Consider the following 22657-nt stretch of genomic DNA (forward strand, 5'->3'; position numbering starts at 1 on the left):
AATCCTTGGGGCACTCCACTTGAAACCAACAGCCAACCAGACCTTGAACCATTGATCACTACTAATTGGGCCAGAGCACCTAGACAGCCATCTATCTACCTTACAGTCTATTTACCCTATCCATACTTCCTTGAAATATAGGTAAGAATATTGTGGGAGATGGTGCCAAAAGTTTTGCTAAAGTCAAGGTATATCACATGTGCTGACTTTCCCATATCCACAGAGCCAGTTACCTCATCATAGAAGCTAATCAGATTGGTCAGACATGACTTGCCCTTGGTGAATCCATGTTGACTATTCCTGACCACTTTTCCCTCTTTTAATAACTGCAAAATGGATTCCTTGAGGATCCCTTCCATGATTTTTCCAGGGACTCAGGTAAGGCTGCCCAGTCTATAGTTCCATGGATTGTCCTCCTTTCCTTTTTAAAGATGGGCACTATATTTGCCTTTTTCTAATCATCTTGGACCTCCCCCAGTCTCCACAAGTTTTCAAAGATATTGGCCAAAGGCTCTGGAATGTTATTTGCCAATTCCCACAGTACCCTTGGATGCAATTAAATCCAGACCCAGGATTGCTGTATGTGTAGCTTTCCTAAATAGCCCGTAACCTGTTCTTTCCCCACCAAGGGCTGGCGACCTTCTTCCCATATTGCACTGCCCAGTACAGTTGTCTGGGGGCTGACCTTGCCCGTGAAGACAGAGGGAAAAAAACAAACAAACCACTGACTACTTCAACTTTTCCAACATCATCTGTCACAAGGCTACCTCCCCTCATCTATTAAGGGCCTCACACACTCTCTGGTCAACCTCTTATTGTTAACACGCCTGTAGAAACCCTTCTTGTTACCATTCATATTGCTTGCTAGCTGCAGTTCCAATTGTGCTTTTGCTTTCCTGTTTACTCCCCTGGATTCTTGAGCAATCTATTCAGTGACTTTTTTTCTGCTGAAATGCAGCGGAACTGCATTCTGGCACCTGTCTTCCCCAGCTGAGGATCCTATGGCTGAGGCTGCCATCCAGGGTTCCATGTCCCAGCCAGCTCCCAGCTGCCAGCATGAGGGGCTCTCTTGCCCCTGGCTGGGATTCCTGCAGCTGAGGCTGCCAGCCAAGCTCTGCACCCCAGCCAGCTCCCATCTGTGGGAATGCAGGGTCCCCCCCGCCAGTTCCTTGGCAACGGTTCCCGTCACTGAGGCTGCTAGCCAGGGTTCCACGCCCCAGCCTGCTACCAGCCAGAGGGCTGAAGCGGTCAGCTCCCACTGCGGACCCCGGGGGTGAACTTGCCAGCAGGACTTGAGTTCCGGCACCCTTCTTCACTAGACAAAAAAACCACTCAATATACTTGTACTCCTCCTTAGTCATCCATCCAGTTTCCACTTCTTATATGCACCCTTTCTGAGTTTAAGCTTGCCAAGGATTTCTCTGGTAAGCCAAACTGGCTGTCTACCATATTGGCTTCTCTTACTGAGCATTGGGATGGTTTGTGCCCAGACTTTCAATAAGGTTTCTTTAAAATATTGCCAGTTCTCCTGGACTTCTTTCCCCTTCATATTAGCTTCCCAGGGGTTCCTGCCCATCAGTTCTCTAAGGGAGATGAAGTCTGTTCTTCTGAAATCCAGGGTGTGTATTTTACTGCTCACATTTCTTCCTCTTATCAGGAACCTGAAATCTACCAGGCTGCAGCCAAGGTTGCCACTCACTTCTATTTCCCCTATTAGTTCTTCCCTGTTTATGAGCAGCAGATCAAGTTGCACATGGTTCCTGGGGCACTTCCAGGGTTGTCTGTGTGCTGTTGTATTGGTCTTCCAACAAATGTCAGGGTCATTCAACTCCACCATGAGAACCCGTGGCCTATGATCTGGAAGCTTCTCTTAGTTATCTGAAGAAAGCCTTTGTGTCTGTAACAGACACCAACCACAATATCACCTCTGTTGCTTCTGCTTCTAAGCTTAACTCAAAGAATCTCAAATGGCTTTTCTCCCTCCATATACTGGAGCTCTGAGCAATCACACTGCTCTCTTGCATTAGTGCATCTACTCCTTTCTCTCCTGCCTGTCCTTCCTGAACAGTTTATACCCTTCCATGTTCCAGTTATGTGAGTCATCCCACCCAGTCTCTGTTATCCCAATCACCCCATCCTTCACTGACTGTGCCAGGGCTTCTAATTCTTTCTGTTGGTTTCCCAGGCTTCTTGCATTCATGTACAAATTAGCCGATTTGCCTACCTCCTCCTTTCGCATCGGGGTCCTTCTTTATTGTTCCTTCCTCCTTGAGTTTCTTCCCAATACCTTACCTCAGGGCTTGTGTCGCCGTCCCCTGACAAACCTAGTTTAAAGCCCTCCTCGCTAGGTTTGCAAGCCTGCCCGCAAATATACTCTCTCTCTTTGTTAGGTAGATCCCATTTCTTCCTAGCAATCCTTGTACCCAAAACAGAGTATAGTTCCTCAGATCTGTCACCTAAGAAGAACTGCTCAGGTTTGGTAATCTCCCTACCATCCTCAGAAACAGGATACTGGGCTAGATGGACCATGGGTCTCACCCAGTACAGACATTCTTATTCCTCAAGTGTCAGGCCAGCATCAGGAATGGAACTGAGTGATACGTTATCTTCAAACTGCAGTACAAACATAGTAGCATCCACTACTTAAAACAGCAAAACAAACACAAGTACTTATTTTCATCTTCACAGGACAACAGACACTACTTTGTGGAAATCTCAGTTCTTACATATGGCGCATTCTAGCATGTGACAGCTCAGGAGTGCTCTTTAAAGCACTGTCATTTATTCTACCTTTATACAGTACATAGCCCAATCAGTCTAACCTTGTTTGCCCCTGGCTGCTACTGAAATACTGATGTCAAGTAATAATAATGGTACTCACAAGTGAAGTGTTGACATGTCTATGAAGATATACGCTTCCCGTGTGCATCAATGAGATCTCATTTGCTATTTGTTTATCAGTTATCACTCCAAAGCGTATTGTTCCAAGATAATCTAAAAAAGGTACATTTCCAGTTTTAATAAGATTTTAAAACAGTGACAGAGGAGAGTATGTTAATACCGTTTTCTTCCTTGAAACAATAATAATTTTATCATAATATTTGGCCATCATGTAGTGCTTTTCAGCTGGAGACCTTCAAGTACTTATATTACCCTCACTGAACAGACAGGTAGAAGGTTAATCTAATGCCACACAGCACGATATGACAAAACAAGACACAGGAGAAGGATACTGGTTTCCCCATTTGTTTATTGGACGAGAATAATCGGACACAGAGATGAATGTAATAGGTTGGCAAAAACTCAATATGGCTTTTATAAAGGGAAATCATGCCTCACCAATTAGATTGTAAAATAAAAATTGATATATTACATAAGGTACTTAGTTTAAAACATCTTAAGAGTTATGCATATTCCTAAGCCAATATTCATAAAGCATGGGATAGCCCTGTGAGACTGTGACACTGAAATCACAGGCAGAGGGTTGGACAGCATCCAATGTGGTGGCACTGTGTTCAGAAATTCTCTTGGGCTTTGGTTACACAAGCATCCAATGTCATCAAACCCTGGAGTTTTTCTGAAATTCTGGTTTCCTGCCCCCAACTGCCTGAAAACATGTCATGGTGTAGCAGTATCCCCATAATGCAGTTAGCAATGTCTTTTAAAGTGTAGGTGTCATGGAATTTAGCCACTAATAATATGAGGCAGTGTGCCTCAGATTCCCCTTCCACACAGCAGTGTAGGCTTGTTACACATTTGCTGCCACACTCAGCTCTAAGCCTGTGTACAGCTGTTCGCTTAGAAGGTGTATGCTCACGTGACTCTCTTGCTCCTTCTCCAGCATGTACAAAAGCTTTTTCTTTATTTACCATTTTTCCCCCGCTCTCTAGAACACCATGTATGTTACACAATTGCAAGGGATTTAGGACCAATATATGTTCCTTTGTGCTGATCCATCAGTGGTGTAGGACAACACACAATGTTATCATCAAACCAATGACAAACCAGTGTTTCCAAGTATAGCTTCCATACCACTCCTTCCGTTCAAACCAGGGTTTCCCAAACTTTATATAGTTGGAACCCATTTTTTTTTCAGTACCTTTTCTTGAGGCCCAAAAATATAAATGCATACAAAAAGGAAAAATGAAAAAATTTTCACTGTTTATTATTTATTCACGATAACAATAGTACATAATAATATAAATCTTGAAATAAAATACTTAAGTGCCTAACTTATTATTACCTTAATTACAATTTAACCAGTAGAATTTTAACAGTTGTAAAGTTTGTTTATGTATAATTTAATTAGTTGAATATGACTCATTTATTATGTGTGCACTTTATAGCTTTTAAATAAGTAAAAGAAGAGAACTAATGGGATGGGTGATGTTTTGCATCACACAGCACCTTTCTGTCAGGAGCAAAAGAAGAAAGTTTCATCCTCAAATCTGGTTCGATGTTCAATCTACTCCTATATTTATTTTTTAAGAAAACCTAAGACAAGAAACAAGTTTCACACTTATATGTCGTGATGAAAGGCATTAAGAATCTGACTGCTTTCTCAGATAAATATGAATATTCATTACTGCACTCAACCAAAAGTCAATCAAGGAGAGTTTATCAAAGTTCTCTTTTAAGGCAGAGTCACACGAAAGTTCAAAGAATCCACTTCTCTTGCATTCAATTGCAATATTTCTTCATTTTTGGTGAAAACAGTAAATGGGTTCTTAATCCACATTTTGCTGGCATCAGTTGGAAGAAAATATTCATTTAAGCTTGATGTTAGCCCCAAGAGATTTTCTTTGATGGCTGCAGAAATCACATCTGAGATATTAGTTTCAGTATGTTTTTCTTGTAATTCAGTCAAAGTACAAAAAAGTTTAAAGTTTCTCTTGTTAACTTGCTGTTCCTATAAATGAAGCTTTTTAATTGTTGCTTCAACTTTTTCCATGAACTTTTAAAATTTTAAACTTTTTAGTGCCTTGTAAATTCAGACTTAACTCATTAAAAAGACAAAATGTCACATAAGTAAGCCACCATTGTTAATTAAATTAAGGGAAGTGGTCTTTAAATATAAATATAACATCTTTTGCTGACAGAGGGTGTTGCTCCAAGAACAATAAAACTTCATCCTTCATTTTAAAGAGTTGTTTCAAAATGTTTCCTTTCGATAGCCATCGAACCTCACAGTGTAATCAGAGAGCCTCATGTTCACTTCCTAATTCTCCACACAAAGCAGTAAAGATTCTGGAATTCAAAAAATGAGATTTTATATAATTTATAAACTTCACACATTCTTGAAGAGTGGAACTCAAAAGTGATGGCATAGTTTTCACAGCTAGTGCCTTTCTGTGAATACTACAATACACCCATGCACAGTCTGGCGCTACAGCTCGAATCTGCGGAACAAGCCCAGTGCGAGACCCTGCCATTGCTCGAGCCCCATCACTGCTCAATCTAACACATTTTTCCAGTCAATATGGCTTTAAATCATAAAATAATCTATTACCTTGAAAATTACATCAACTGTTGCCCTTGTTGGAAGTGGTTTACAAAATAAGAGATCTTCTTGAATGGAGCTTTTGTAATCATATCTAACAAAACACATCAAATTGGCAGAGTCTGCTGCATCAGTGCTTTCATCCATTTGTAATACAAAAAACTGACTATTCTGTATTTGACGTATGAGAGTTTCCTCAATATTTTTTGCCATATCTTCAATTGTATGTTTCACTCTATTGTTGAATAAAGACAGTGAACCCAACTGATTTCCTTTTTCTCCTCCATAAATATGGGATGTAATAATATGCAATGCAGGAAGCATTAACTTTTTGCCTAAAGTATGTGAACAACCATTCTCAGCTATTAGTTTTCATTTGAAGAGCACATAGAAAGTGCCCTTTTTATGCTTTTTTTTAAGCAGAAGATAATTCATTTTTCTCATTTATGAAAAAAATCTGTGGGCTTACTTGCGTATTCTGGATGTTTGCATTGCAAATGGTGTTTCAGTTTTGATGGTTTCATGCACTCATTGGATAGCTCTGTGTGACAGATTATACATAACGGCAAGTGATCATCACTACTAACACTTACAAAACCAAATTTCAAATACTCGTCAGAATACCTGCAGGTCCAAGGAGTTTTTATCTTTTTATTCTCACTTGCATTAAGCTGCACATCGTTCGAACATTTGTTAGTTGTATTTCCAGGCACATTCTTCAGCCAAGTATCGGAGGGGTAGCCGTTGTTAGTCTGGATCTATAACAGCAACGAAGGGTCCTGTGGCACCTTATAGACTAACAGAAAAGTTTTGAGCATGAGCTTTCGTGAGCACAGACTCACTTCATCAGACCAGCATCTGATGAAGTGAGTCTGTGCTCACGAAAGCTCATGCTCAAAACTTTTCTGTTAGTCTATAAGGTGCCACAGGACCCTTCGTTGCTATTCAGCCATTTATCCATATTGACGATGGAAATAAGAGGGTATTTAATTGAAAATAAACAAAGAAAACTTAAGCACTTAACCTAAAAAGACATAATGTTGTCGCACTGTGCAGAAACAAACTCAGACTGCCGTGTCACATGACAAGAAAATAGATAACACAGGCTCGGCCGCAAAACAACTTTCTGCTCATTCATACAACATTTCTGAGAAAAATCTGATACAATAAAATTACCATTCTGATCGAGTTTCACAAATCTCAAGAATCAGATCAAAACTTCATTGGTCTGTAAATGCACTTCATGGAGATCCAGAGGCAAGCAGGCATTGTATTATCTGAGTCTCCTTCAATAATACTAATTGTCCCCTACCTGAGTTTGAAATATCCAATACAGCAATATAAACATAAAATAAAGGGACCAGCAATCAACTTAAATATAACTGTTCTGCATAATTTTAAAGTGAATAAAAACTAAGTGCTTAGCATCTATGCAGCCATATACTTTCTATGTGCCAGATTATCCTTGTAAATTGCACTGTATTATTACTAAAAGATAGGACAAAAAAGACAGCTTGACTCTCTGCCATCTCATACAGGAAACATATATACTATCCTCATATTTCTAGTTGCTGCATTGAGACACAAACATGAGGAATAAATACGATTGTTACTTGACTTTAAACTTCCCATAAAAAAAAAACTGCATTCTTCTGCATCTGAAAACCACATGGCATAGTGTTAAAATAACAATGGTTTATAGGAAGATGAAATAATAAAGGCCATGAGCTTTTTTTTAACTTTTGTTTTTAGCAAAAGATATCTAGAGCTGGACTCTCTTCCATCAGCTTTGAAATAAGAACTGGAAAAAAAACCACAAAGCTCTTTGAAATGTAGAGTTTTAGTCTGTTTTCCATTTCACTTTTTAAAATTTAACTGCAACAAAACCATGTTAATACACATGTGTAACTGAAAATTATATACTGTAGTATAGAAACAGAAAACAAAATCAGCCACATTAAAGGGCTTTCCTTCACTCTCTGTACACATTTGGAAATATTCTGCATATTTTACTTGATTTATTTTACTTTTCATCATGTCCATTAGGAGAAGCAGCAGACATACTGTTGTATCAGAATACCATTTTTTTCTAGCCCGTTTTTGAAACTGGGAGTGAAACAAAAAGGAGGAATTATTTTAGGAAACTCCAAATATACTTAAGCTGCAAAGGAAAAATCCCTTAAATCAATTTAAACCAATTTGAGATTTTACTTCTGCACAATTATCAACATGTGAAATGCAGGGTATACATTAAGAGAGATTAAAGATTGGAGTGACCAGAAGTGGGATGACATTCAGTAGTGCAAATGCATGGCCATGTATCATAGAACCATAGAGCTGGAAAGGACCTCAGGAGGCCATCTAGTCCAGCCCCCTGCTTCAAGCTGGATCAACCTCATCTAAGTCATCCCAGCCAGGACCCTGTCAAGCCGGAGCTTAAAAACCTCTAGGGATGGAGAATCCACCACCTCTCTAGGCAACACATTCCAGTGCTTCACCACCCTCCTGGTGAAGTAGTTTTTCCTAATATCCAGCCTACTCCTCCCATTCACTAAACTTCAGACCATTGCTCTTTGTTCCACTATCTGTCACCACTGAGAAGAATTTCTCTCCATTACCATTACAGCATCCACTCAGGAAGCTGAAGGCTGCTATTAAATCACCCCTCAGTCTTCTCTTCTGTAAACTAAATAAGCCCAAATTCCTCAGCCTTTCCTCATAGATCAGGTGCTCCAGCCCCTTAATCATTTCTGTTGCCCTCTGCTGAACCTGCTCCAGCACATCCACATCCTTTTTTATAATGGGGCCCCCAAAACCGGACACAATATTCCATATGTGGCTTCATATCTTATTATACTTTGGGTATAATAAGAGAAAGCTACTTACCTGATAGTCCTGGAGGTTACTTGCAATCTATGATCCATATCTATCTCATTAACAAACACAGGCTATACAACAGTACCACCAATCCTGGAACTTGTCCCTTGCAACAAGCCCCATTGACAACTTTGTCCACATATTTATTCTAGAGATACCATCACTGGACCTAACCACACTAATTACAGAATCATTGGCACATTCTCCTGTTCCTCAACTAACATCATATATGCCATCATGTGCCAACGATGTCCACATACCTTGTACATATAGGGCAGACTGCAAACACTCTTTGCCAAAGAATGAATGGACATAGAGCAGACACCAAAAAATCTCCAAATACACAAACCTGTCAGCCTGCACTTAAATGGAGTGGGGAATTCTGTTAAAGACCTGAGAATTTGTGTTCTACTGAAAAAGAGATTTTTTAACAACAGTCTGCAGAGGGAATGTTCAGAACTAACATTCATATTCAAATTAGACACATTAACATATGGTTGGAACAGGGACAGCAATTACCTGACCTATTACAAGGACTCTTTTACATACTTTGATGTTTGATCTGATAATTACTCCCCCCCACCCCCTGTTGCTCTTCTATCTGATTTGCCAACAATGACAACAATTCTTCTGATTTGTCAACCTTGATAACAATTTTGGACCTCTGTGCTTTATATATTGAGTCTATTCTGGTAGGGCTGTAGATCTGAAGAAGTGGGTCTGTCCCACAAAAGCTCATCATGTAATAAATTATTCTGTTAATCTTTACAGTGCTACATGACTGCTTTTTTGTTTTGGTATCTACCATTGTGAGTGTCATGAATGACTGCCTGTAATCTGATGAAGCAGGTCTTCGTCCACGAAAGCTTATGTTCCAAAATATCTGTTACTACATATTGTCCTCAAACATACAGACTAATATGACTGTCTCTCTGATACTTGCCTGTAAAAGGGCAAATTGGGCTCTCAGCAGGGGGCGGTCAGGTAAGCTAATGGGAGGAAAAGAAACATTTTTGAACTGAGAACAATTGCAGTTTGAGTTTTCTTTTGTCTGTGAGGCTGCGGCAGAGTACACACAAAGATAATTTTGCCCAAGCAGTTGGAATGAATCCAATAAATATCCTGACCATCTCAAAATCATCCATAGATATGTAAGTAGAAGGGAAATGTGTAGTTAGACGTGATCAGGTTATGGTTATTTTGAATTTGGTGTGGACTGATTAACCTGTTATTTAGTGGCTTTGGTTAATAATTTGACTCTTTCCCCTGTAATCTGTAATTTTTAACTTGAATTGCAGGGGAGTAATTCTCTGTGCTGTAACCAGTATGATTTAATTCCTCTTGTTTTACTTTCTCTTGGTTTGCTTTTACAAGCAAATGATTTGATTGCTGTGTCCTGAGAAGGTTCTGTGTATATGCACGCCTTAGACTGAAAGGTCAACTACTAAATGACAGTTCTTTGTGTCTCAGCTATCTCCTGAGGGAGGATTAAGAGTTTGGGGTACCCCACATGAAGACATCCAGAGCATGCCTTCATGGGTTAGGGGGTCTTTTCCCACTAAGGTGATGATAGAGAACTACCCTGTCAGGATCAGGGAATTTGTGATCTTGGGGAGCTTTTTAAGCAAAAGACTTTTACAGGCAAGGTATTTTTTCAAGATTTTGCAGGACCCCACTTTCTGCACTTGGAGTGTGGAGTGGGGAAAAGCCCTGACAGCAAGTATGCCTGTGCTCCACCTGGAAGTGGAGAATTTTGAAAGTAGTGTCCACTGCTTCGTGTATGCACCCTGTCTTAGCTTGTACCTCTGACCAAGGATATAAAAGGGTGGAGTGTACCAGACACCTCTCCAGCTCCTTCTCTACTGTGAATGAGAGAAGATCCAAAGCAAACAGAGAAGGAGGGTGAATAGTGAAATACAAACAGTGACCACATATCTCAAAGAACCACCGTCACAAGATAAGTAACTTCCTTTTTCAAATATTGGAGCTCATGTGTATTCCAACATGATTAACTGACAAATTGCACTTGAACAAGAGGGGGATGCAAGATTGTAGATGCCAGAGCCACACGTTGTAGTCCACACATTGTAGTACCCAGAGCAGCTGTTGAAACACACTGAATCTTGGGCCAAAAATTTATCGACATCTCATCACTCAGCCATCTGCATCCAACAGACATGGGGTAGGCCATGGCAGCAACTAATGGCCAAGGTTAGATGGATGCCTGGACCAGGCCACAGTAACACAAACACCAAGTCATTGCTGAGGATACTTCCCATATTCCAAACCTCCCAGAAATTTGGAACAAATTCCACTTAGGAACAAATTCCATTTAAAAACAAATGCAACAACAAAAAATAAAACCTACCAGAGAAACATTTCTTTATTTCTTTTTTCCCTACTCCACACTAGTATGATGTATTAGTTGTAATTCCTCTCTCTCTCTGTGGTCTGTACAGCAAGACTGCTACAAAAGGCAACTTGGATTTATCGGATGGAGGAATATTAAAAAATTGAACCAATTAAAATATTTTAAACTCAAACAATTCTAAAATATTTTTCTGTAAAGGATGTCATGTTAATGAAATACATGACTGCATGACTAAATATGAAGATTCAGCAGCTCATTTGAAATGATCCACAAAACTCACAAGTGGCTTTACCATTCTAGAATAATGCAGCCATCCTCAACTCAAATTGATCAGGGTCTTACCACATACCACCTCATAATTTTTAGCAATCAACTCCAAGAGCAACTGAAATCAGCTACTGTAGGGTCAAATCCCCTGAATAAAATCCACTTCATGTGCACGAGGTCTGAGCAAAATCCACTCCAGCAGAAGTCCAGGTTGATATAAGTTTTTGGCTGAAGTAGTGCAACAGCAATTCCTGTGCCTATTGCCTTGGGTTACTGGATTCACAGAAAACATTCAGATGTGCAGCTCCTACCCTAGCTAGTATCCAGTGCAGCTTCGTATAGTGGTTTATTTGGGCCAGAGTGCAAATCTATTTTCTTTGCCTATACTAGGAACACAAGAAACGCCCCAAATACCCTAATACAGGTGCAAATACGCATACAATGCTTCCATCAAAATGGTTTCCAGGAATCAGTGTTAAGCCTTCACAGTGTGTAGGATTCCCATGGAGTTTGGGTGATCAGCCCTCAAATATCAGAGTGGATTCTTGGACTAATTTAAAAATCTCATGCACATCTGAAAAGCATACTGATATGGTTATGTGACAGGGTAAGCCTGGCAGGGGGTGAGTACAAGAGGGAAAAGCAGGGCTGGCAAATAAGCAGAGTGCAAGCAGCTGTGGAGGAAGCTGCCTACGTCAATTGGGGCCAGCTGGTTCCACTTAAGACTGCCTTTAAAAACCCCTTTGCGCAGTGGGAGAGGAGGGTGATACAGGAGAGTATAGAAGGCGAGAGGAGAGAAGCAAGTGGGTGTTCCTAGAAGCAGCAGAGGAGGGGAGGAGTGCTCAGCAGCAAGGGGCTAAGGCCCTGAGATTTCGCTTGAGGCCAGAACAGACTGATCACACAGGGGGACCCGATCCAGGAGGACGAACGTGCTGCTGTCGCCGCTACTACCTGAAGGAGGTATGGGGAGGCGGAGGGAATCACCTGGCGAAGTGGCTCAGGGAGAACAGCTGCAGTGTCCATGACGAGCAGAGGCCTTCCCCACCAGTAGCAGCCACCACAGAGTCCCCTGGCTGGAACCTGGAATGAGTGGGTGGGGCCCAGGTTCCTCCCAGACCACAACTGCCCACCCCCCATCTCAGGAAGTGCAACAACATCCTGGCCGGGGGGGGCGGGGGCTAGTGGACTGAATGGAGGCCCGGAGCCCAGGAATGAGGCAAGCCTTACCACAGGTTAAAGCTCATGAAAGTGTGGAGGGGGCGGGACTAAGACTAAGCTACTTGAGGCATCTGGACTTCACACACAGCTTGGGACCTTGTCAATTTTGCAAATTATATAAATTAGGATGACATTATGAACTATTTAGTATCATTTTCAAAACATACTTAACTGAACCTGCTTCACTCTTCAGAATGTTGTGTTGCATGAAAACTGATGGAGATACCTCAAAAACTGATGGAAAGTTCAGTGGTGCAGATCTTCAAGAGCGGCTCTGGGTATAAAATGTAGTAAAAGGAGAGCCTGTAACACAAGCCTTCTGTCAGAGCCTGGTATGAGTCCTGGGCTAAAGTAGCCAAAACTTTGCTGATACAAAGCACAGAAGGATACCTCAGTGGTTAGAGCATTGGCCTTGTAAACCCTCGATTGGGAGCTCAATCCTTGAGGGGAGCTTTCAGGGGTCTGGGGCAGGTTTTTTTTCTTTTTTTTTTAAAGAAAACTGTCAGGGATGGTGATAGGTCCTTATGTGAGTGCAGAGGACTGGATTTTTAAACTAGATCACCAGCTCTGGAGGTGCCTTCCCCTATGAGATATGTTTATCTCTATATGTATGTAAATTGTAAGAAAGAAGCAGGCCCATTTTACATAATCTGGCAAGAACAGGACAGATACAGCAGAAACACACATTCTAAGTAGTGCTAGGCACAAAAAGACATATGCAAACATATTCTAGAAAGGTGATATCAAAATACCTCCACAACAAACACACTCCCCAAAGATAAGAGGAACACAATGATCCATCTTGCAGATAAGGTCAGGATGACAGCAAGATGGACAAACATGTTGTAACAACTCAACATGTGAAAGGTAATGGGGGGACCCCTGGATACATCAGGGGATGGCAACACGTAACTTACATATATTGCTGTATAAAGATGCATCTCAGAGGAAGTCTTTGTCCAGCCTCAGGGTTAGCAGAAAGTCTTGTCACTGACTGAGCTGCATCCATCATCATGGACACACATCTTAATATCCTTGTAGAGTCTGGTACATGCTCTTACTATGCTTTGACAATAAGTGTGGCTGGGTGCCTTTGCTACTAAACTAAGTCTCATGTTGTCATTGGGCAGTTCGATTGGAACCCGCTGGCTATCTGACTAGCACCGGTGCAGAATGTAGAAAGAACACATGCATGCAGACAAACATCCCATGATAATGGTGACCACAATGTACTCTTCATTGAAAAAATAAGTACTTTCCATTAAGAAAATATGAGATGATATCAAATGATTACTTGTAACAAGTAACGGCTAATTATCGTAACGTTGTTTGATTTTTGGATACTTTGCTGGTAAACTGCACACACACACAATTTAAAGGATAGATTACCACAACTAATTCATAGCATTCACTAAAATAATCTGTTTGCAATTGTAGTCTCTTACTAAATTATATCCAACATGAAATCTGAAAAATGCCACTTGGGATCAGAGCCATACTAAACAGAAGAAAGCAGATGAATACAAAACTTAAATTTCACTACAAAACGGACTTTGCTACCATGAAATAAACATAACCAGATTTGGGGATGTCACATCAGCACCAAACAGTAACAATGCTTTCTTTTCTGTGTTCTGAAAGACTGTAAAGGCATTCAAAACCCTTTGAACTTAGACCATGAAGCACAAAAGCAGTTGGAGCGATTTTGATCAATGCAAGTCCTGTGATGCTGCTAAAGACACAATAAACTGTACTTCGTATTTTATTTAACTGCATTATGGAAAAATAATTTGGAACTAAAACTAAGTATTTTTATTCTCTTCATTAAACCTAACAATTGATTTTTCACCTCCAAGTAAGTATACTTAATATAAGCATTCCCTTTCACTCAGGGAAATACATTAATGAAACTATTGGTGGCAATAGAAAAATACTACTTAAATGATAACACCTGAAGTAAAAATTCTGCATAGTTGAACTTGGTAATTAACATTTAAGCAAAAAGTGTTAGATGAATGCAATGTGTAACCAATTACTGCATAAATGGCTGAAGACTGTGACACAGTTATCTAAATAATTTTTCTGATTTGTCCTCCTTGCTTACTGTTTTTGGTTCTCTGTGCCTTAAATATTAAGTCTGTTCTGGTCTGGCTACTGTCTGAAGAAGTGGGTCTGTCCCACAAAAGCTCACCTAATAAACTATTTTGCTAGTCTTTAAAGTGCTACTTGACTGCTTTTTGTTTTGATAGTGTAAAGACTAGCACAGCTTCCTCTCTGTTACTTATCTAGGTAATGTATCTGTATTTACACTCCACAATCCTCTCCAGGAACGCCCAGTCAGGTCTCAGGCCTTCAGCCATAACCTTTCTGGGGGCAGGTCCTCACGTTGTGACAATCCCAACAAGCCAATCTGCCTCCAGGCTTGTACCTGCACTGTGCTTTCTCTTCAAGGGCTCTGGCAACTTTACATCAGCAGTTACAAGTTACCCCTCCCTCCCCCCACAGTATTCTCAGAATGGGATATTTACTTAAGGACAGCCCATCATAGAGATGACATATAGAACAATTAACATGTAAGGAATGTGGCAGCAGGAATGCAATGCTGCTGAAGGCTGGGAGGAATGTGTCTCCCAGAGATCATCTGTATGAGAATGCAAAGGGGTGCATGTGTGACACCTTTCAGGCAAAGCCTAATGGGTAGCAAGTAAGCCATGAGATTTTGTCTATTGTAAACACATTGTTATAAAATCACAATTTATGCTGACACTCAGTGTGGGATCTCACCAATGCTCTGGGTTGTTGTGGGGGACAGGGCAGTCGCCATAGCTGTGTAAAGTATCGGAGGGGTAGCCGTGTTAGTCTGGATCTGCAACAGCAACGAAGGGTCCTGTGGCACCTTATAGACTAACAGAAAAGTTGTGAGCATGAGCTTTTGTGAGCACAGACTTACTTCATCAGCAGCATCTGATGAAGTGAGTCTGTGCTCACAAAAGCTCATGCTCAAAACTTTTCTGTTAGTCTATAAGGTGCCACAGGACCCTTCATTGCTGTTACATAGCTGTGTAAGACATTGATTACACAGGGCTCCCTGGTTTAAAGCACTGTAAGGGAGGAGGGGAGGGGCACTAGTTGAGCCAGCTTGCTGAGTACCTTCGCCATATAGCTATAAGCCTGGTTTGACTAGCCCTCCTCACCTGCTGAAAGAAAGAGTTGGATGCTAGGGTTTTCATGAAACTCCACACTGGAGATATTAAGAGCTGACATTACAGAGTGGCACTGAGGCCATGCAGAGCTGAAATAACAGGGTTCTGCCTAAGGGCGATCCCCTGGCGGGGCGGCCAGTGGGAGGAGCAGCAGACGACAGCAGGCGGCCGGTAGGAGGAGTAGCCAGTGGCCAGCTGGTGGCAGTCAGTGGGATGCCGCAGACAAGTGGACAGCTAGTACTACCCTCGTGATGTATCTGTGCGCTCTGGGTCCAGGACTGCACCGCGAGAGGTACAACATGTAACTGTGTGTGGGGTAAAGGCCACGAACCACAGCAAGAGACTTGGTGCTGTAGTGTATGGGGATGGTATCTTGTTAAAGGGGTTTGTCTCTCCTTTGCTTAGATATACTGCATCTGTCACAGTAAACTTGGGGTAGCTTATGTCATTAAATAAGCTGTTTCTATCTTTGACTGTGCTTGTGAGGGGCAGGTGGAGAAATGCCTTACATGCACCGAGCAAGTAGGGTGAGATTGTCCCAGGCCACTGGGTGGGGGCTCGAGCCAGTTGGTTGTATCCTTGACAGGAAACCCCCTAGGAGCTGAACCCAGCCCTTCTGGCAGGCACCTGGCATTAACAGAAGGGTTACAAACAGATTTAAATGCACACAATATATACCAGTAATCACCTGTCTTCTCTATGATGACCCAGCCAGCACACAGACTCTCCAGCCCTGTAGGAAGAGGTGACACCCTCACTTGGGACAAAGACTCATTCATTAGCTCACTCAGCCTTTATATACCCAAAGTTCTCTCTCTTCAAACTCAGTTTGAATCAATATATGCAAATCCTTTCAGGGGGTGGTACCTCTCTGGGACTGTTTACAGTCTCAGCTGCTCAGCCTCATATCACCTCTTTTCCTGGAGGTGCTGTGGTAGCCCTCCTATAAGGAGCAGAACACAATCATACAGTGGGGCCAACAGCCACCATGGGCCTCAGGGCAAGGTGGGAGGGGAACCTGGATCCCTGCCCCTAGAAGGGGCAGAGCCAAGGGTGGAAGGGGAGGGGCCCATGTCAGTCAGCCCTTCGCACCACTCAGACCACAGCACTGGGCCCCACACCCCCTGCACACAGCGGTGGAGCAGTGATGCCACAGCATCTCAAAGGAGCCTGGAACTTCAGCTGCCGCTGCTGCCAACCATAACACTGGCTGGAGCTCCAGGACCCTTTGAAACACTACGCTTCAGGCAACTGCTCTCTTTCCCACCACTACCCCTCATCAGCAGGCCTGCAATTATACATAAATGATTCATAAATTTAATATAATAGTCCTGAAAAATACTGCATGGGGTTAAAGAGCTGTCAAAATTGACTTGGATGCAATTATAGTCTGTTTACCCAAGCCTCAATTATCTATTATTTTAGCCATGTGAAACTTAGTCCTGGTTCTACAAGATTGAGAACTCCCCTTATTATGTGAGCTTAATGTTAATTATTTCTCTTATCATAACCACTGTATTTACTGTCATATAGTTACTGTCATTTCCAGTAAACTGTTATTTGGACAGTTATCCAGAATGTACCATATGCACACATGCATATTTCTATGGATGCCTGAACATCTTTGAGAAACAATCAAAAAATAAACCATCTTAAATAGGTTAATTACTTCATTCCTTCGCATGCTTTTTAGTTTTTCTTATAATAAAACATGTCATCAGTAGACATTCCAGTGAACAGGAAAAAAAAAATCTAGTAGTGCTGATATTTAACTAAAAGATCATGCAAAATTTTATTAACATCTCTGAGGAAATCTTAAAGCTGAGACTAAAGCTATGGGCTACATTTCTGAGGCAGCCATTAGTGTTGACTTAGGAAGCACAGGGGAAGGCTGTTAAATTGAAGTTTTCTTACACTCATGTCTGCCATTTACTACAGTTCATTTTTTTTAGAATTATATCATGTAAATTGACTATGACGACCTCTATTAAATGTTCAGGTTTGCTTGTCTCTTGAGTATTTAGTTAAAAACTGTTTTCAGTACACTAGAACCTCAGTTATGACCTACCACCAGAACGGAGGTTTTCCAAAACTGTGAAATATTCATAACTCTGAACAAAATACTAGTTTTTTCAAACATTTACAATTCTACATTGACTTAATACAGCTTTGAAACTTCATTATGAAGAAAAATTCTGCTATCCCTTTATTTATTTGATTAGTTTACATTTAACACTGTGACACTCTCGTGGCAGTGTCTGTGGCATCCAATGCCGCCTGGAGGGCCACGCTAGAAATGAATTTATTCTCCACCATGGCCATGAATTCAGGTTTAGAGTCTAGATGTACCAACTCTGAGAACTTTGAAAGAGAGGTGGCCGCATTGTAAGTGTATCTACTAACCAAAGCCTGCTGGCTAGTAATTCATAATTGTAAACCACCTATCGAACAAACTTTCTGCCACACAGATCCAACAGTTTAGCCTCCCTATTTTTTGGACAGGGACCCTGAAACCCCTGCCTCTCCCTCTTGCTTGTGGTGTTAACCACCAGGGAATCGTGGTGGTAAACAGATGTTCATTGCCTTGAGAGGGCACAAAGTACCGGCATTTGTTTTTCCTGGTTGTTGGCAATGCTGAGGCTGGGGTCTGCCACACTGTTTTGCCATGTTGGCAATTGTTTTAATGATGGGTAAAGCCATCTTGTGGGCACTGAGGAGGATAAAATGTCTGTGACAAGATCCATGTCATCCTGCACCTCCTCGTGCTGCACCCCTGCGCAGGAGCAGCTGAAATGCCCTGCCATCCTCTAACACTGGGGACGGTGAGGACCCCACCACTGCCTCATCAGTTGAGGGGAGGAGGAGGAGATCCTGTGACATCCTGTTGTGGCACCAGTGCGGGGGGTCCCACTGGCACCAGTTGGGGTCCTTGTAATACCTGTGGTTCCTGGTGCCCCACACGCAGTACTGGCTGAGGTGTCACAGGTAGCGAGGGCACCGGTGCCTGAGCTAAAAGCTGATTTAAAGGTGCCTGGCCTGGCACCAGATGAGCCAGTGCTGAACAAAACAATGCTGTGGGGCCCAGCAGCGAGGCCAGGGGTGGCCATAGCACCGAAGTCCCTGCTGATGGAGCCCAATGGTGCCAGCAATGATGCTCCCATAGTCTCAGGCTGGTCCTGGTGCTCTTCCTAGGGTGGAGCGTCGAGCGCCGACTTCAGCACCGCAGGAGCCCTCTGGAATGACGGTACCAAGAGGGGTCTCAATGGGCCTGTCATTTGACCCTGGGCTTCATAGTATGCCCACAGCGTCCAAAAGGGCAATAGGGTGCCTGCTTGACCCACAAAGGAGCTCCTGGCATGCCCAGAATGGTGACTTCAATGGCTATGGGAGGAGAAAGACTGGTGACTCTGACTCCTACCTGAGCTGAAGTAATAAGATTTGGACTCCAACGCTGAGAAATCTGAGGGTGAGGACCATGGTGGTGCCATCAGACGTTGTAACAGCACCTGGGGGGGGTCAGTGTCTGCACTGACTCCCCTGACTGGGACGGGCCTGTGGTAGGCACCTAGTGTGGATAAAACCACTCAGGCGCCACAGGCGGGAGCAGCATTGTTGGCAGCACAGCTTAAAACCCTGGTGTCGACGCTCCAGGGGATAAGGCAGGGGAGGCCACCGCCTGCAGTCCCTCAGGTCCCTGGCTACTGCATCTACCCCTAGGCAGTGAGGCAGCCGGTACCCCAGCTCTTAGCAAGTCCCGCACCTCTGGCATCAAAGGAAACTCCGGAACGTGTGGATCCCGGTCTCGCACTGGAATTGCGGCACACACCTCAGGCTCACAGTCCAGGTACTATGGCACAGACGCAACTGAGTCCTCTTGATGTCCTGGCACTGTAGGGGAGCAGCCCCTATCATGCTGCTGCTTTTTCTTCTTTGGCAGCAGGGACTGGGCTCTTGTGCCTTCTCACCACACAGCGCCCACCTCATGGTGCCAAGCCTCCTTACGTGCCAACGCTTGCACTTGCACTGGAGCACTCCGCACTGAGGAGGCTGTACTCAGCCCTTAGGGGTGGGGAACGTTTGGCTGCAACGCTGCCTCCATGAGGAGTACTTTTAGTCTTTGAGCTCTATCTAGTAGAGTCCTGGGATTAAAGGAACAGCAGACTGCACAGCGGTAGCCCTGATGGCATCCCATAAGACAGGCAAGACAGTCCATGTGCAGACCAGACTTGGGCATATGCCTGCTACAGTTCTTAGAGTTTTTGAAACCTGGAGAAGCGGGCATCCCCCGCATTGAGGTACGCAGAGGGACAGGGAACTCGCCCCAGCAATTAAAAAAAATAACCCAAACAGCCACTAACTACTATACTTAACTAGAACTATTTACAACTAATTAACACTAAGTTACACTATCTACACAGGTTACCAGTGAAAGAGAAGAGAGAGAGAGAGGGAGCTCCAGCAACCAACAGCACAGCAAGAAGGAACTAAGTGGGCGTGGGTTGAGTGGTGCATATATTGGTCACCATATCAGCACCACTCCAGGGGGCACTGCTCCAGTCTGATGGCTAGGGCAAAAAGCTTCCATCAACTGGGCATGTGCCAGCACAAACCCAGTCTGGAATGAACACAAGCAATCGCTCGAAGGAGAATTAACCTAGGAATGCCACAGATAATACTCATTGATTAAGAGATTCATTGTTTCATAACCTAGTAATCAGCTAAGAGGTCTTTCCAAAGGCAGAAGAGCATCTTGTGTTTTTAGTGGAAGTTTTTCTGATTAAATCCCAATTAAAAGCCACATAAATAGTGCGACTTAATATATACTAATGATGAATTCTATTCTGCTACATTCCCATAGAGAGCAATTTCAAACTTTAAGAAAGTACATTATTACAATTTAGATGAGGGATTCCCTAATTGTGGTATATAAGCTTGATGTTCTCAAGCCCTTTAATTTTTAAAGAAAGCTCTATGTTAACCAAGAACATTTGAGAGCCATTGGTTGAGATTACTTTACTTTAGACTCAAAATAATCTGTATTCTATGATCCATGATTTGGAGCAAGAATATTTCTAATTACTAGCTAATAAAATTTAGTGTAAATGTAAAGAGGAAAAGCAATGAGAAAGAAAATATATAATTTAAGCTGTGCCAAGGTAAAGTATTACTTTTTGCCGTAAAGTGTGTCATGTTCAGAAGATTAAACAGTCTCAATTCACAGACAATGCAAGAGCATCATTTTAAGAATCTAATATAATCAAATGCCTAAATGAGCTCATTTCCAAGTCAACCTTTTAAATTGCACATTTTACAAACAGCCAAATCAGTCAAAACCTGGACCATACCAGACAAGTAAGGTGCAGTAGTAAAAGAACTTTAATAGTCTGTTTAGTAATAACTAACATTTGCTCAGCTCCGAATGGTTTTTTTTTTTTTTTAAATCTTTCACACTACAATTTATATGAAGCAAAACAAGCTGTCTCAATGATCTACGAGATCAAAAACATTGTTAGATACAAATGATTTCATCATATGTCTGTTTACTCAGAGGCTTGGAGTACTGATTTATTACTGTATTATTCACCTCACTGAGACATTTATTAAACACTTAAGGAAAAAAAATGAAATTCAGATGTCAGCATTTCCCTGAACCAAACAGACCTTTCTGTGCTCCCAGGGAATTCGTAACATAAGGTGCTCTTTTGGGAGAACTTCTGGCCAGGATGAAGTTCCACTAGCGGAAGCAACAGGAAGAGGTGCTGAATAAGGCCCCTCCTTGCCAGCAGCAACTACTTTTATGGGAGTTCAAGCCGCATGTAGACTCTACCAGAAGGAAGGTTTACATCTCTTTTCTGATACTAATTCTTTGTGATAAATTGGACAAACGAAATACGTACGTAACAAATCACTGTGGCATAAATTTTCCCTTCAATGCTTCACTGACACCAATATAAGGGGACTTCTCTGTGTGTCAAAGAAATTATTGACACACTACACTGTACACAGATACTGTCATTCCAAAAACACAAATGGGTAATGGAGCGCTGACTTTTAATTTGGATACAAATATGGACATATTAAGGACCTGACTGCAATGGGAGCAGTATTAGGCCTGTAAGTAAGAGTAGACAATGAAATTTAATATCACTGATCACAGAAATTTAGTGGAAAATGAAAGAGTACACGAAACAATTATGTAATCAATTGTTTGACGAATAAGTAACATATATGGCATTTCTCCTTTTTTACGAATGCTTTGATGCAACTTTGGAACAAGCAAGGCAGCAAGGTATAGCAAAAACCGTGCCTGAAAGTCTCTCAGATACAGAATTTTTCTATACTTCCTCTAATAGCCAACAAAATAAACTCTTGCTGAACAATTTTTAAAAATCCTCTTTACAGAGAAAGAAAAGGTCAAGAACTGCAAGAAACTCTCCAATGTCAATTTCTAATAAGAAACAAAAAAAGAGAAGTTATTCACCTGTAGTAATGATGGTTCTTCGAGATGTGTCCCCATGGGTGCTTCACAATAGGTGTCGGGCTCGCCCAGCACCGCAGATCGGAATTCTTCTAGCACTTTCTATTGGATCGCGCATGCGCCGACGCGTGCCGCTCCCTTGCGTGCCCCCAGCCATGTGCGCGATCCGGTCCCCGCCAGTTCCTTGACCAACCGCCTCAGATGCTCCTGAAAAACACCAGACAGAGATCTGAAGCGGGGAGGATGGACGGGTGGTGGAGCACCCACGGGGACACATCTCGAAGAACCATCATTACTACAGGTGAGTAACTTCTCTTTCTTCTGCGAGTGGTCCCCGTGGGTGCTCCACAATAGGTGACTACCCAGCAGTAACCCAAGTAAGGAGGTGGGTAATTGATTCATGTGCAGCTGCCCCCGAGAGGACTGCTGTCGACAGACAGGTATCCTCCTCGAATACCCGATGCAGGGCGTAATGCTCGGCGAAGGTGTCGTTGGATGACCAGGTCGCCACTCTACAATGTCTTTTAACGCAATTCCCTTGAAGAAGGCTGTTGATGCCGCCACCGCCCTCGTGGATTGAGCCCTAGGCAGAGCCAGCAAAGGGATCTTTCAAAGCTCATAGCACATTTTTATACAGGATACAATGTGCTTCGAAATTCTCTGTGAAGAGAGGCCTTCCCCTTTGGACGTGGGAGTGAGAGACACCAGAAGCCTGTCCATTTTGCAGAAGGACTTAGTTCTAT

The 22657-nt window shown here is 42.4% G+C and overlaps 1 protein-coding gene across 4 annotated transcripts in view; it reads right to left on the reverse strand.

Moving 5' to 3' along the window:
* TXNDC11 (thioredoxin domain containing 11) overlaps positions 1-22657 on the reverse strand; it is a 128686-nt gene that overhangs the window by 51082 nt on the left and 54947 nt on the right. For all 4 annotated transcript variants that reach the window (XR_012647787.1, XM_075011062.1, XM_075011064.1 and 1 more), the window contains one exon: positions 2882-2994. Coding sequence is in view for 3 of the 4 variants with exons in the window: in XM_075011062.1 (XP_074867163.1) it covers positions 2882-2994 (113 nt within the window). In the remaining variant the exon portion in view is untranslated. The remainder of the gene's footprint in view (positions 1-2881; positions 2995-22657) is intronic.

This window comes from Carettochelys insculpta, chromosome 16 (assembly GCF_033958435.1).
Source record: "Carettochelys insculpta isolate YL-2023 chromosome 16, ASM3395843v1, whole genome shotgun sequence".
NCBI lineage: Eukaryota > Metazoa > Chordata > Testudines > Carettochelyidae > Carettochelys > Carettochelys insculpta.